Source organism: Antechinus flavipes, chromosome 6, assembly GCF_016432865.1.
Source record: "Antechinus flavipes isolate AdamAnt ecotype Samford, QLD, Australia chromosome 6, AdamAnt_v2, whole genome shotgun sequence".
NCBI lineage: Eukaryota > Metazoa > Chordata > Mammalia > Dasyuromorphia > Dasyuridae > Antechinus > Antechinus flavipes.
In genome coordinates this window covers 134,196,768-134,214,337 of record NC_067403.1, presented here as the reverse complement: position 1 = coordinate 134,214,337, position 17,570 = coordinate 134,196,768, and the positions used below count along the sequence as shown (strand labels likewise).

The 17,570-nt window shown below is 32.7% G+C and overlaps 1 protein-coding gene across 1 annotated transcript in view; it reads right to left on the bottom strand.

The window, feature by feature from the left end:
- COL25A1 (collagen type XXV alpha 1 chain) overlaps positions 1-17,570 on the bottom strand; it is a 547,679-nt gene that overhangs the window by 81,409 nt on the left and 448,700 nt on the right. Inside the window, exons 16-18 of the mRNA XM_051965978.1 lie at positions 7,887-7,919; positions 7,104-7,139; positions 1,986-2,030 (exon numbers count right to left, since the gene is read on the bottom strand). Coding sequence (XP_051821938.1) covers positions 1,986-2,030; positions 7,104-7,139; positions 7,887-7,919 — 114 coding nt within the window. The remainder of the gene's footprint in view (positions 1-1,985; positions 2,031-7,103; positions 7,140-7,886; positions 7,920-17,570) is intronic.

Below are 17,570 nucleotides of genomic sequence, written 5' to 3'. Positions count from 1 at the left end.
AGAATCTAAGATTAAATTATTACAATAAAATGAGGGATTAGTAACTGATATAGTTATATGTAAAAGAAGAGGATATGTGTACTTTTCTTAAATTCTGTGCAAAAATAAAAACAAAACCCAGGGCAGGGCATTCAAGAAAAAGAGAACAAAATCTACTTTTAAGTGAACTAACTTTGATACTATCTGAGTTCCCTATTAGGGTAGCTATTTATCAATTTTATAGAATTCCTGCTGTTATTTTTTGAGTTGCTACTGAAGTTAATATGCTTTTAGTTCTCAGTTCTTCCACAATATATCTCAGTTTATATTCTTTTCACATAAAGCTACCAACTTCTCTTCCCTAAATGTCCTTTTCATAAATTTCCTTTAAAACTCCAAACTCATAAATTATAAGCATGAATATATGTATGTATGTGTATATATGTGTACATGTATTATATATGTATATATATATGCATATATATATATGAAAATATTTCCTTGTATCCAGGGAAAGATTGCAAATAGACATAACTTAATTTTAAAATGCTTAAAAGTAAGTGATTTTTATGCATTTTTCTTTGTTAAATATCAAAGCATGTTGAGTGATTGTAATTGCTTGACATTCAGGCAATTCAGGAAGTTATTGTCATAAAAGCATTTTTTTTCCCTTTCACTAAGGAATCAATGAGGAAAATAGCTAAAATTCTATACTTTGGCATAATAATAGGCACTATTATTATCTCCTAACTAAAAACTAGGCCAGAAATATATTAGAATTCTGAACACCATCCAAGAAGACAAAGCTGAGAAATCACACTGATTTAATTCTACTATTTATATATTTTATATAGCAAAACAAAGTTATTTTATTTGAAATTCATGTGATTATCATATATTCTCTAGGCAACTCAATACTTTAAGAGATTTATTCTCTGATTATTTTATTTCATGTAGCATATTTTTCCTGAGAATTTTCACCCAGACTCAGAAATATGTTTTATAGACTGCACAATGGAAACTGATATGAACGCCTATGAGATTTGAAAATCACTAGTGATAAATCTATTCCCATCACTATCATTAAGCAGATGCTTATTGGCATGTTGGACAAAAAAAATTGTAGTCCCTTTTAGAGAAACCTACATGATTCAGAAGGAATATTGACTCTTGGTACCTTGGAGAGATGATATACATTTGCTGCATTTCTAATTATTTCATGCATGTTCTGTTTTGAACAATTTGCCTTGTGAAAACAAACTGATTTCTTAAGTTCAAAAACAAGAAAGTAGATTGTTTTTCCCCAAGGTTTATAGAATTAGCCAAAGGACATATATAATAAGAAGGACCTTAAAATAGAGTGCTGAAAGCGTAAATGAACTGTATCCAAGATAGGGAAACCAAGTCCCTTGTTAGCTCCCAACTGAAACACCTCATATTACTTCTGTCCTCAGTAACTAATAATTTTTTCCCAGAGACCATGGAAAGTCAACATAGAGATTTATTTCCTAGTACATGAAATATTGGACTATTCTATGTTGTGCTAAAGTGTTTAAATACTGAGGTTCTTGGTAGAGATTATGAACAATAAATGAACACTGTGGAAAAGAAAGACTTTGTGAATGCCAGCTTTTTAGGACCACTAAGTTCTTATTCTAGCCCAAATCTGACAAGATCTTTGGAATGGAATCAAAATTGAAGTCAAAGTGCGATTCTAGACTTTAAAGAAGTTCTGACTTCAAATAGCTACAATGTATATGAAGTCCACATGCTACAAACTTCAGCAGGACTTGTTTTTGATTTTCTACTTTTAAAAGATTAGTTACTTAAGAAGGCATTAGAAAGATAGCACAACCTTGTTGTTGGTTTGTTTTCCCTGAGGTTTTTTTTTTTTTTTTTGTGTGTGTGTGTGTGTGTGTGTGTGTATATGTTTTTCCTATCTTCCACCTTGGGATTTTTTCCATTTTCAAACCCTATTACACCAATACTGCGGATTAAGTATTTACCTTTATCCCCGGAAGTCCAGGCAGCCCAGGCAGCCCTGGTTCACCCTACATAGGAAAATTACATAACATTATAGAATAGTATTCACTGAAGCACAAATTGCTGGTGAGAGAAATGGCAAATGTAGCTGGAAGCACTACAGACATCCTTTCTGCACACATACACACAGAAACAGTCTAATTCTAAAAATGATGGTGAGATTGTGTGGTTCAGTCAACTCTTGATGATTCATGATTTAATTGATCAGTCTGCAGATTCCATGGGCTCCTCCCTACCATAGATTTAGTAACACAACTTTAGATTATTTAACTTATCATTTGAATCTTCCCCAAAAGGTGGATAGGGAAAGAGCTAACAGTCCAATACCATTTGTTACTCTCAGACAGAGTAGGAAAGGAGATTGAAGGCACCAGTTAAAGTGAAGCTTTAGGATTCAACATGGATTTCAAATATCTGCGTTAACCCAAAAGTCTCTTATCAATGTGCCATCAAGAGTTGGCTATATGAAGATGCTAACATCAGAACAATGCATATCAAAAGTCTTCCAAGATTTTAAGTAGAAGAAGCTTCTTCTACATTCTTGGATGGTGAGGAGATAAGTGAGTAGTTAAAATATATTTAACACCACTGTATAAACATGACAATTGTTCAAATCTAGGAAACCCTCCTTAGCTTCTTAGTGGATACTATACAGCTGTTCAATGAAGGCAGGTTTAGGATTAAGTGGTATAGTCTGGATGAGTGTGTTGGAGTCACACTAAACCTTCTCATTTTCATAGAATTGTCTGCATTATTTTAAGCACTAAGTATTGTGACAAGATGTACTGAGACTACATTGCTCAGAAAATTCCTTGCATTCTACTGATTAAATCATCAAACAAATTGAAAATGGAGGGGGAAAAGCATACATATTGGGGCTAGAACTATTATATGGATGATATATGATTTACACAAATTATACTATTTCACCATGGTAATCCAGTGCAGATAAACTCATTCCCTCTCATGGTAACATATTAAGCATAAACTAAAGGATGAAAGGAAAAGTAGGAAGGGAGGCCTAAGTACAGCTGGAGCAGTTCATTTCAAGTGCAAATCTGTTGAGAAATTCCAAGACAATTTAATTAGAATACCTGTTCCCTTCAAGTTTTACAACTATCTAACTTGCTATTTAAAATAAATCTGGAAAATAATAATTTCAGAAATGATTTACTGAAGGATGAATATAGAGAGAACAAATTAGTTTTCTCCTGATTTCATTCAAAATTTCTTTCCGAATGCAAAAAAAAAATCATTCTGAATGAAAGCTTTAGAAGATAAGCAAACCTATATTTTAATGTATAAAGTGGATTCAAGACTATTTTCCAATAGTTCTGCTTCATTATTGATAAAACTTCTGATCAAATTACATTTCTCTGGATAGAATGACAAAATACTTCTTTTTTCCTTTTCTCAAAGAAGTTAAATCCTTTTAGTAGAACTTATTATAACTACATGAAATTATGGTCATATTACATCCTTTTTTCCTAATTTGAAGTCTACATTTTTTCTCTTTTAAAGAGTCTATTTCCTTAGAAGTCATATTAAACAAAAGTTTAGAAAAAATATAACTAATAAAACTAAATAGAACAATGTATGGGGATATGTAAATATGGGTTTATATACAATGCAAAGTGAAGGCTTATTTAGAATATTGGACTTTTGTAGAGTAAGAGCTAGCTCCCCAGAGGCTTTGGGATCAGCCATAGTTAGGTTGAATTAAAGTCCTTGGTCTTTAAGGGAAGAAGTGAAGGAGGCAGACAAGTAGAATCCTCGATTCTGGAGTTTGGAGTCACCAACCTCTCTTCTCCTCGTCCTGCCCCAAGTGACTCTGGCTTCTCTTTCCCCCCACTCCCAATCCTTGTCTACAATTATCTTAACACCAAACATTCAGCAAGCATCTATGGTGAGAAGAGCCATTATCCAAATATGTGCTAATAGATTCATTATCTCACATCAAATAGGTAATTAGCCTTAAGTGTTCAGTTTTCTGATTTAAGCATACCTTTTTGGAGTTTCAGCCCTGTACAGAGTTTAACTCACAAAAGTATAATTTAACAAATTTTAGGATAGTAATATTGTTTTTTTCCCAAAAATAAAAATGTTTCTCTCATTTATGAGGGAACATTATTGCAAGGAAAATCAATATGAATAGCAATAGAACTCTAGACTTCTAGGGAAGATAAAGTTGTCCAAAACATTTTAGAATATAATGAAATATAATGTAAAGGAATATAATATCATGTTTTGTAATAATGTTTGAATGGAGTTTTTTAAATATAACTTATTAACCATTTCCTTCATATCCCGAGAGTGATATATATGTATTTAAGTTTATGTTTATTTTATAGCCACAGATTATGCTTATTGGCCATCAGTGATCTTCATAGTTTGGCTTTTATTAATATTTATTTACTGATAGAGATGTAATATCCCTCACTGTGAACTCTCTCCTCCATCTGTTTGAGAATGTATTCTGCAATTTCTCTGTCCTTCTTTCTTTTCTTTAACACAATCAAAGTTCTTTCCATCAAATTGGATTGTTCAATAAAAGCTATTTCTTCTCTTAGAAGAAAAGGACTCTCCTTTTTTCATACTTACCAACTCTTATATTCAGGAATTCCTTTGGGTCATGGCTAAAATGGGTATGTGTGGAGAACTAATGGGGACCTTTTGCACCAGAAGAATAAAACTTGAATGGCCATAAGAAAAACAGGGCCTGATTCCAGAAAATCCTCTCTATAGTTTTCCTCAGCAGGGTTCTTTCCTTCAACTCCAAGTACCTGCTGCTACCGGCCATCAACATTAAAAACCATTGGTCCCAGCTGTTCAACTTTCTCTCCAAATCAAAAAAAAGGGACTATTTTCCATGAATGAACAACACATGAAATTTGTCAATTCCCTTTCCTTTTTTTATATTTAAAATACTTGTGAAAAGGAGGGAGCAGTATTATGAAAATGAATACGTACATAGAAACAAAAACTTACATACTCAACACAGATGCACATACATATTAGAGCATTCATGCTCTAATGCAAGGTATATACAGAGAAATTTAAAATAGAGTTAAAAACAATTTCTTACACTCTTATGCTAGATTTCCAATATACAAGTTCTACACTCATCAGGATAAAATTAAACATTCAGAAAATCCAATCTGCAACTGGGTTTGGTACTCTAATATGTTTTTCATATGTTTACTCATAAGGCAGGAATTATAACTAGTTCTTTACCAGTTATAACAGAACTATGAGCAACCATTGTAATATGGAGGGGAAAAAAGTTGTGGAGAAGTAGAATTGAACTTATAGAAACTTCAAATCAAGAGAAAAAAATGGCATTTATTACCATAGACATTCTGCTTCTCGTTTAGTACTTGTGTTGAGTAACCTAAATACTCTCATATTCAAATAAGTAATTTTCAATGATTTTAATGGGTAGCACTGATATCAACTGATGTTGTCTTGCCTAAATATTTGCAAAAACTGGGGAAGGGAACTGCTAACGTTTAGGAATATATTTATTTAACTCCAAGTTCAACATTGAATGAATTCAATCCTCTTTTCTAAACATTTCTTTGGAATCTAAGAAAATCTAAAATCTATGAGCCTCCAAGGAACACATTTAGGCTATAGTGCCAAGTAATTTTGGTAATGTTCAATGTAAAAATCTTATACTGAAACCAACAGAAACTATAGAAGTATTTTTATGCCTACAATGGAATGGTTCTAGACATACCTACTTCACCAAATCACAGTTTAGACTGAGTAATTTAAATATGACCTACATGTATAAAATTGAAGAGATTTGATATCTCTATCATGGGTAAATATAGTACTCAATTCAAACTTTTGCTATTTTCTCTTCAGTGGAAGAAATCAGAGGGACCTTAGGGTAATATATAAAATGTTCTGAAGGCCCAAAAAGGAAAACTTCAGTCTTTGTGGACTGCAATGGGACTGACTGAGTTAGTGCTTTTTTCTTCCTTTAAAAGAATTAGATTGTCTTCGAAGGTAGAGCCCCACATGAAAAGACCTTTTCAAAAATTACCTGAATTCTAAAGTGCATAAAACAAAAGACTGACTCTCTTAATGTCTACATGGGTGTGGGAACAACATTTTATTATGTCTCCAGGTTCCAAATGACTACAATATGATACATTTTCTCATTTCAATTTCATTAATGAAGTAAATTCTATCTTTCAATTCATCTGTCTTTCTACCACATCATATGCCACCAAAGACAAAGCCATAAATTTATCCAAGATCTAATCTATTGTGGAATTCACATTTAATGGCTAGTGACAATACATCTGTTATTCCAAATCTGATTGCATTGGACATTGAAATCCAGATACTCACATGACAAATGACTTCCAGTTGTTTCCTGCACATTAAACTCAAATGAGCAGATAAATCTAAACATACTTAACATAGCCTTTAATTTATTACCCAAGTGAGGCATAAATGATAAACAAATGTAATGTTTCCACAGATTAGCTAGTTAAAATAGTTTTGATTAGTGTCTTTAATTGAAACTCGGGTTTATAAACTGAATTGGCTTATAAATCATAAAATTGTGTACTTAGGCTGTAAGAAATAATTTATATTTAATAAAATCAACAAAGGAGCATCTGTGATAAAAAAGTTTTGTTTTATTTTTTAAAGAGCTGCCTCTCACTTCCTATTGAGGTTACTTTGTCAACATGTATATCTTTTAAACAAATGAAGAGCACAAATGTGGTTAGACATGCAAGATTAAATAGTTAGCATTCCAACTTAACTGATCTTTGAAAATCTCAGACAACTGAATTTATGCACTTTTTGTTCAGAAAATAATTCCTTACCACAAAAAAATTTATTTTATCTTGACCTTTGGTCTTAGTCATAGTCATGATATTTAAAACACAAAAGCACCAACAAAAACTCTGAATATAATTCAATAAATATATACTGCTTTGCAGTTCTTTTCAGAAAATATTTAAATTGTGGTCAGTGGATTGGTAGAAATGAAATGAATGAAAATGAAATAAAGAACCTAGCAGAGTATGAGAGAAAGAGATAAATCTTTAAAATATTACCTTTTGTCCTGGATGACCAGATTCTCCAGGTTCTCCCTGACAAAAGAAAAAGGACAATTCAATTCAAAGAACAATTATTTAGTATTTACTATGTGTCAGATGGTACATCTACTAAATGGATCACAAGATGATAGGAACAGTCTTGCCAATTATTTTTTGAAAACACTGACTACAGACTCTCATGCTCTGGAATACTTGGGATTCAGCTCACATTCAATTCATTCCAACACATTTGTTAAACACCTACCCAGTTTAAGGCCCTTAGTATTATGTGCTGGACATAATTCTTGTCATTCATAATATTTTATCATAGTCCTCATATTTCATTAGACAAGTCATCCACAAAACCAAGTATCTTTGAAAACCAAGGAGAATGGGTGGGCATATTAGTAAATAGTATAAACCATTTGGTTAACTATAGGATTTCTATTTGGCAGTTTGGGCTCTGAGTACATGAATCAGTACTTGTTTTCATGACAAAATTTAATGCATTAGAAAAGTAGTTGTTTAACTTTTCTGAGATTTTCTTGGCAATGATACTTGAGTGGTTTGCCATTTTATTCTTCAAGTCATTTTACAGACAAGAAAACTATCAAAGTACCATAGCAAGTAAATATCTGCGATCATGTTTGAACTCTGATCTTCCTGAATCTAGACCTGGGATTTTATCTACTGCACCATGTAACAGTTATAGTTGGTGAAAGGAAAGAAATGAAATAAACTTTAAAATGACTACTGTGACTCTCTTGGGGGATAATCCATGTTCAGTAGACATATAATTACCTTAATTCCTGCAGCAGAAGATCCAGGATCACCCTGATTGAAAACCCACAAGAAAATATTCCAAATGAAATAATAGTAGTGGCACAGTAAGCATCAATACATATACAATCAAGGTTACTATGAAATGTATTCCAAGTGTCTCAATTCAGATTGACTGTACTCTAGTGGATTTCATACAAATGTACTTTCTATCAAGATGTCATTATTTTCCAATATGGAATAATTTGTTTTATATATATCATTATCATCAAAGTTGTTTTCTTCCCATTAAAAGCTACCTTCTTTAATAACAAATACAAACCTACTTTTTCATATTTTTTTCACCTTGAGACTGTTCTAAAAATGTAATGATATTGATATTTTTCTGCTTTTCATTCACACATATCATATATTATTATTTACTGGCTTTCATTTAGAGAGAAGAGTAAATAATTTTGATTACATTAAATTAAAAAAGTTTTATATCAATAAAACAAATGTAGCCAAGATCAGGAGGAAAGCAGAAAACTGGGGAAGGGGGGGTTTGAGAGCAGGAAATTTTGTAGACAATTTATCAGATAAAAGTCTCATATTTAAAATATATAAAGAACTTTGTCAAATCTATAAAAATATGAATCATTCCCCAATTGAAAAAGTCAAAAGATATGAATAAGCAGTTTTTCAATGAAGAAATCAAACAATTTACACTCATGAAAAAAAGTATGCCAAATCATTATTGATTAGAGAAACGAAAATTACAACAACCTTGAGATATCATTTTATACCTCCCAGATTTGTTAAAATAATTAAAGGAAGAAATATCAAATGTTGGAGAAGGTATGGAAAAATTAGGACACTAATTCAATTATTGGTGGAATTGTAAACTGATCTAGTTATTTTAGAAAGCAATCTGAAATTATGCCAAAAGAGTTATTAAAGGAAAAAAAACCTATATGTTCCAAAATGTTTATAACAGTTCTCTTTGTAGTGGCATAGAACTGGAAATTGCAGGAATACTCATCAATTGGAAAATGGTCGAAGAAATTGTGAAATTTGATTGTGATGGAAACTACTGTGTTATAAGAAATCATGATTTATTAAAGATCCAGAGAGCTAAAGCTTATAAGGAAAGCCATGGGCAATAAAAATGACTTTTCAAAAATAAATATGGGAAAAGAAGGTGGTTAAAGAAAGGAAAAGGAAAAGAAGGGAATACTGCCCCAACTAATGGAAAAGAAAACTTAGCTGTGGAAGGGATGGTAACTAATACTGTGTTGAAGATAGAATTAGTCAATTTTTACTTTACTTATATGTGGGACAAAGACTCACACATATAAAATATGCTCAAATAAATAAAATAAATTAAGAAGATTTCTCCAGGTAAAAGCAGAAAGGAATTTTATTACAATATTCCAAGAAAGGGCGTCTCCCTCCCTACAAGCAGTTAGGCAAAAAGAGGCGAGGCATAGGTAACAGACTAGGATTATATAAGGGTCTGGGGTAACACTCCCTATGGCTGTATCTTTGCCCTAATTATTCAGGACAAATGACCTCAAATTCTAAGTCATAAATGAGTAAACACTTCTAGCCCTTTAGAACAACATCTTTAGGATGACTAAATTACTTTATATAAGAGTTTCAATGCCAAGGTAGCCTCAATTTAGTTTCTCAAGAAAAGGGCTATATGATCCCATTCTTTGTAAATCACATGATCCTTGGAGAAAGAAACTTGGGCCTGGGGCACAGTTGACCTTTACTCAGTTTTTAGAACACTGTCTCTATCTTGTGAGATAGCTTTCACAATTCACTTCATTCACTTATGTATTACCACCTTCCGAATTTGTGGGGTGAAGGGAAAAGATGAAATAATTTTTGACCCCACAGGGGCCAATAATCTTTGGCAAGAGGGAATTGATGTCCAAAAGAAGTAAGAAAAAAAGTAAAATATTAAAAAAAATAAAGCATTTAACTATCCTCAATGAATTCACATCAAAAAGCTATCAAAAAACTGCTGAATGTGATTGCTGATGATTAGTGATTTTTGAAAGAATATAGCCAACAGGAGACAAACCACAGATCTGAAAAAGGGCTTTCATTTACTAATTTAATTGCCTACTGTAATTTTAAAAATGAAAGTGAATTAGGTTTACAAACTCTAAGCTTGTCTCTAATTCCTAGCAAAATTCAACAATATCTTTTTTTTTAATTTATTTTATTTTTAAATAACTTTATATTGACAGAATCCATGCCAGGGTAATTTTTTTACAGCATTATTCCTTGCACTCACTTCTGTTCCAATTTTTCCCTCTCCCTCCCTCCACCCCCTCCCCTAGATGGCAAGCAGTCCTTTACATGTTAAATAGGTTACAGTATATCTTAGATACAATATATGTGTGCAGAACCGAACAGTTCTCTTGTTGCACAGGGAGAATTGGATTCAGAAGGTATAAATAACTCAGGAAGAAAAACAAAAATGCAAGCAGTTTATATTCATTTCCCATCAACAATATCTTATTAAAGGGAAAGCTAGTGAACATTTAAAAAGAAGTAGGCAAAAAAAAATTTCAAGGTTCTGTCAAAAATAGGTCACCAGACTAACCTAATTTACTTTATCAGCAGGCTTACTTCACTGGCAGATTAGGGGAATACTGCAGGTATCATTTCTCCAAATTCAGTAAAATATCTTAAGTGAATCTTGAAAAGAAACAATGATTCTAAGAGGTGGGAGTAAGGAAGGAGAGCAGTTCAGGTATGGGGAATAAGAGCACAAAAGCAAATATGCTTATCATAGATTCATGTTCAGAAAAGATAACATAAAATGGTTTCTTTGGATAGTGTTTTATGTGAAGGAAAGAAATCTGAAATCAGTCTAGAAAGATAATTTAAGTGCCAGGTAGAGGAGATTGTATTTTATCCAAAAGGCAAAAAGGGACCATTAAAGCTTTGAGCAAAAGAATGAAAGTCACACTTGTGTTTTGCAAGTATCAATTTTGCAACTATGTAGAGGATTGCTTTGAAAAGGAGAAACTGGAGTAATGAGGAGACTATTCAAAGAGTTCAAGGGAAAAGTGATCAAGATTTGGTGGGGAAAAGGGAAGAAAAGCAAGAGAAGTTATGGAGCTAAATTTGACAAGAGTTGGACATTGTTTGGCTCCATGAGGACAAGGGAGAATAAAAGTAACATTGTGCAGCAAGTAGAGTGCTAGGCTTGGAATTGGGAACTCTCTTAGACACATACCAGCTGTATCTTGATCTTGAAATCCTTTTGCAAAAGAAAATGTTGGACTCACTGACCTCCAGAGTCCTTTCTATCAGTTAATGTAGGGGTCCTATAATTCAAAGAGCTGAAGATGATTGCTGGGTTGTAAATCTGGGAAAGATTTTGGATATATCAACAGAAATCAGGAAGTTTTGAAGTCATTGAGTTTAGGATGGAGGTGAAGATAGTGAGTTCTCTTTTGGATGGATTTCATTCCAGATACCTGGGGCATATATGTTGAGATATTTTAGGAGTTGGTGATGTGGGAGAGAGATGAAGTTAGAATATGGAGAATTGGAAGTCTTATGAAGAGATGATTATTGAACTCATGATAACTGAGATCACTGAAAAAGTGTTGAGCAAAGTAGTCCCAGAGTCTCTTTGCATAGAAAGAAGTGTAAAGCAGGGATGATGAGCCAGCAAATAAGACTGATTAGACAGTATAAGTATGAGACTGTTATAAGGAAAATTAAGTGAGGAGAAAGCATCCAGGATGTGGGATGACCAAACCAATAAAGAGGTCAAGAAGGATGAGGAATAAAAAGGACACTGTATTTTGTAATTAAGCTAACATTGGTAAGTGGAATGAGCAATCTTATAATGTCAGATCCAATAGAAAATTGATAGTTTATATTGCTAAAGTTCACATTTTGGTAAGTGAGGACCCAATGTCTTGTTGAATTGATTTTTACAAAAACAAAGAGACAAATAAAAGAATGTGTTGCCTCTACCATAGCTTTGATATTTTTACTAATGCTTATATTACATGACACTCTCCTCACAAGACTTGGGACTAGATTCCTGCCATAAGACAGGAAGTAGAGCAACAATAAAAAAAAATTTCTGAAGGATTGTTGCACTGATAGCAAGTTGAGTTCATTTTGATATATATGTATGAACAATATTGTTCCTTTCTTTTGCAGAATGTACAACTGAGAAGTCTCAAGTAATGTTTACAACTCTAAAGTGACCAGCCCACTACAAGTGAAACATTTTAAGAGATAATGCTGGAAGTAATGTAAATAAGACACTTGCTTATAATTCTCCTTCCTTCATAAAGAGAAAATGAATAGAGGATTAAAACAAAGATAGAATGTAAGTATGCTTTGAATATCCTCTTAATTTTTTTAATGAGTTAACTTCCTTAGAAATGAAAATTTCAGCAGAGGAAGATATTCACAGATGGACAAATGTATTTGGCATAAATGAATATGACTTCACTCCTATTTCCTCTATTTCAGATGAAGCATAATGAACATTAATCAAAATGTCATAGACAATAATTTCTTAAATCAGGTTGGTGTAAAGATTTCCAAATATCATGATGTTGAAACTGAATTATCTCAGATGCAGATGTAGGGGGGTATTTCTTCCATGAAAATTCAACCATAGTCCATTATCTATCCATTCTCTGCAAGAAAATTTACCTTTTGGAGTTGTGAACAAATTCATTAATTCTATAGAGCAATTTGTGACTATGCCCAAAGGGTTATATAACCCTTTGACCTAGCAATACCACTACTAGATCTATATCCCAAAAGAGATTTTTTAAAAACCAAAAAGGATCTATATCAACAAAAATATTTGTAACATCACTTTTCAGGTGACAAAGAATTAGAAATTGAAGGAATGAGAATCCATTGGGCAAGACTGAACAAATAGAGGTATGTGATAGAATGTAAAGTAATAGTATTATTCTATATGAAATGATGAGCAGTATGCCCTCAGAAAAAACAAAAAAAAGAGTTACATGAGCTGATGCAAAGTGAAATGTACTGTGTACAAAACAATAATATAAGATGATCAGTTGTGAATGATTTAGCTATTCTCAGCAATACAATGATCTAAAACAACTCTTGAAGGACTTATAACAAAAATACAATACATCCCCAAAGAAAGAACTGATGATGTTTGAATACAAATTGAAGCATATTTTTTAAACTTTCTTTTTCTTGAGTTTTTTTTTTGTTGTTGTTCTATGTTTTTTGACTACTATGAAGATGTTTTGTATACATATGTATAACCTATATCAGATTACTTAGCTTCTCAATGGCGGGGGAAGGGAAGAAAAAAGGTAATTTGGGACTCAAAGTTTTAAAATGTATCTTAAAAGTTGTTTTAATATGTAACTCGGGGAAACTAAAATATTAATAATTTCTTTTAAAAGAAAAGCTATTTTTTCCTATGTTTGTATACAACACACTACATTTTTGTCAAACATTGACATCCTTATTATTAGGAGTTGGGTTAAAATCTAGCTGTCTTGTTTTCTCTTTTCATTTTTATAATACCAATTACTATTTCAGTGCTCAATACTATTTGTAACAGTAGCTAGGTGTCACAGGGTGGAGTTTGGAGTCATAAAGCTACCTCTGGGGCTTATATGTTGAGATATTTTAGGTGTGTGAGATAATTTCTATTTGTCTCAGTTTCCTCATCCACAAAATGGAGATAATAATAGTGTAGAGTGCTGAAACTCTGAATCAGACAAGAGAGTACTTAAGGCTACTTATTCAATGTGAGACAATGGCTCTATTAGCATATATTTAGATGTTGGCTCTCCTCACCATTGGTGCTTGCTGAATGTTTGGTGGTGAAATAATTGTAGGCAAGAGATTAGAAGACAGAAGGAGAGAAGTCAGAGCCACTTGGCAGCAAGATGAGGAGGAGAGAAGCTGGAGACTCCAAACTCCAGAATCCAGGATACATCTTTGGTAAGCCATGGCAGCTTGCCTGCCTCCTTCACTTCTCCTCCTAAAGACCAAGAACTTTGATTTATCCTGACTCTGGCTGACCCTGAGGCCCTCCAGGGAGCTAGCTTCTCTTACTGGGAGGCCATTTATATATGTATTCATATAGAAATATATGTATCTAAACTTGTGCATGTGTCCACTTTTACACATCTGACCACCAAATAGAATATATAGAGAAAAAATATGTGACTGTTATATGTTTTAGAAAAATTAATCCTTTCTGAACTTCATTTTGATCATCCATAAAATGGTGATAATGATGTCTGCTCTAAGCATCCCTGAAAAATAGTTCTACATTTAGAGTTTTATACTTCGAAATTTGGGCCTTATCTAATAAGTAGCCAGAAATTAAGAAACAATTTCATAAGAAAGAACTTTGGGAACTCAAAAGTATTTTGATAAATGCCAGGTATTATCATTCATCAAACTTTAAGAAACATCCTAAGCCTTTGCAAAAAGTCATATTCTATTATTGTTCGGTAAGAAATGACCAGCAAGATGAATACAGAGAGGACTGGCAAGACTTACATGAACTGATGCTAAGTGAAATGAGCAGAACCAGGAGATCATTATATACCTCAACAACGATACTGTATGAGAACATATTCTGATGGAGGTGGATCTCTTCGACAAAGAGCTCTAACTGAGTTTCAATTGATCAAGGATGGATAGAAGCAGCTACACCCAAAGAAAGAACACTGGGAAATGAAACTAAACTGCTTGCATTTTTGTTTTTCTTCCCAGGTTATTTTTTACCTTCTGAATCCAATTCTCCCTGTGCAACAAGAGAACGGTTCGGTTCTGTAAACATATATTGTATCTAGGATACACCATGACATGTTTAACTTGTATAGGACTGCTTGCCATCTGGGGGAGGGGGTGAAGGGAGGGAGGGGAAATGTCGGAACAGAAGTGAGTGCAAGGGATAATGTTGTAAAAAAGTTACCCAGGCATGGGCTCTGTCAATAAAAAGCTATTAAAAAAAACCAAACAAACAAAAAAAACCACCAAAAAGTCATATTCTTTAACCCACACTATTTTATGTTTTCTTTTAGCATATTCTCATAATTTATACTATCTATAGACCTTAGGGACATATCAAATCCAACATTCTCATTTTATAGACAAGGAAACTAAAAACCAATGAGTCTAAATGATTTGCCTAAAGTCACACCAGTAATAAACGAGAAAGATAGGATTTGAACCTATGTTTTCTATTTCCTAAGTCAGTATTCTTTCCATTTTTGCTCTTTATTCTTTCTTATTATTATGTTGCAAAACTCCATATAAAATGCTCATCTCATCTACTTTTCCTATGGGTCAAATCATGTTTTTGTGCATACACATAGGAAAGGAAGGAAATAAGCATTTTTTAAGCCTATTGTGTGTTAGGTACCATGCTAAATGCTTTAAAAATATTATCTCATCTGTTCCTCACAATAACCTGGAAGAAGGTAGGTTATATCATCCACATTTTACAGTGAGAAACCTGAGGCAGAAGTGTTTAAGAGACTTGCTCAGGATCACACTGCTAGAAAATTTCTGAGGCTGGATTTAAACTCAGGTCCTCCCAACTTCAGAACCAATGCTCTATTCCCTGTGCCATTTCATTTTCTCACAAATATAATGAGAAAAAAAGCTAAGTATTCTGTTGATCTTTTTCCTTCTAACCTGACCAGCCATAAAGTGCATTAGGGCTTAACTCAGTCATTGAGCTAGTAGGAATTCAGATTGGGTGTTCTTCCCTGCTTAACTGCTCCTTTTTCATGCTTGAGCACCACTTACATTCAGAGGGAAAAAGGGAGTCCTGAATGATGCCTAGAAGGAAGCTTTTGGATTAAGGTTCAATGAGAGACAGAGCTCCAAGTGAAGGTATACAGAATTTAGCAAGTAAATGGACATATTTTGATCCAGAGGACCAAGGAAATTTTCAGAAATGATGATTATCTGAAGCAAAAGGCCAAAGGAAAAAGTAAGGCTAGAGATTTCAAAACCATTCAATATGCTGGATAAACTATCTGCTTTCAAACAGTAGGAAAACAAGAATCTGAATTGGCTTTTTAAATTATTGGGAACAATATCATAAGAATTTCTTAATCTTTCAATAGCAACATTGCAGTTGGATTCTTCATCTGTTTTGTACCACGGACTTTTTGGCTACAGTCTGGTGTAGCCAGACTGGATCTCTTCTTAGAATTATGTTTTTATGTACATAAAGAAAAGTACCTATAATTTATGATTGCAAAGGAAACTAATTACATTGAAATGCAGCTGTCAAAAATTTTAAAATCATGGCTATCTTTTTACCATCCCCAACCCGAAAACTATCTGCTTCAGTTTAAAAACCCTTTCATTTGAATAAAACATCTATTCTAAGTCAGTTGTCAGCATGAGGTAAAACTCTAACTGATGGCTTTAGAGAATAATTTGTCCAGTGCTTTTGTGGTTTCCCAGGATTCCTGGATGATCAGGCTGAGAATCTTTGGATTGTTTTGTCATCCAAAGAACCAGACTTGGATCAAAAGGGAAAAAAGAAATCCCTATTAAAATGATCAGTGAATAATGTAACTTACTACATTGATAGACAACATGAAATATATTTTTCTGATTTTAATTCCAATCTATGATAAATGATGAATGAGTGTTAACATATCACAACAGAATTGTCATGAAAAGATTAGAACTTAATTACATGACAGAAATAACATTTTGTGAAATATATTAAAAATTACATTCAAATTATACCATTCATGAGGATATTCTAGATTTCAGGTCACATATTATACAATACAGATTTCTTTTTACAAGCTACAGTTTAGATTGAAATCATTTCCTTTTTAACTAATGTATTTCCTGAGTTTAGTTGTCTAATAAAAATTGTAATAAAAATGCTATCCAAATTAGTTCTTTTCAATTTCCATGTGAAATAATAAAAAAAATTTCTTTTGATTAAAAAAAAGTAAAAAATTAGGAAAATTTTACAAATAGCCTATGTTGAGGAAAAAATACTGAAGGAAGCCAAATGTGTTCTTCAAAGATAAAGAACTGTTTTGTTAGATTTGAAAGTTAAATGTGATTGATTTTAAAATTCATCATGAGCATATGTTCTAAAAATTATACTTTTAAACACAGGCAAATAGCTTCTGCTTCTTTTGGCTAAGTGTAATTTTTAAAAATTATTAATCACCATTCTGGATGCTTAGCATAAATCTACTTCAAAATGTGTAGTTTTAATAAACCTATATGCATTTATAAATATCCATACAAATAATCCATTAAAAAGTTGCACTCAATTTGGAATTGGGAGATTTAAAGCCCAGCTCTGCTACTCAAAAACTTTGTGACCTATGACAAGCCACTAAGCTTTCTCATTTCTTGATCTCTCCATCTTTAAATCTGAGACAGAAAGGCTATCTACCCCACAGGTTTAACCTTAATTTCTTTCTTCCAAACATAAGCTAAAAGGCAATACAATATTCATGATATGTAGCTGGTTTTCTAGAATCCTCAGGATAATGTTATTAACCTTACCACTAGGAAACATTTTAATGTCAATCCTGATTAAATACAGTTGCAAATACATCTGCCAGGTAATGAAAATGGTTCTATGTACAGCATATTTTTAGATTATTACTCTTCTGAGATTCACAAATACAACTAAGGACTTACACAACCACATATGCCATTTACCTA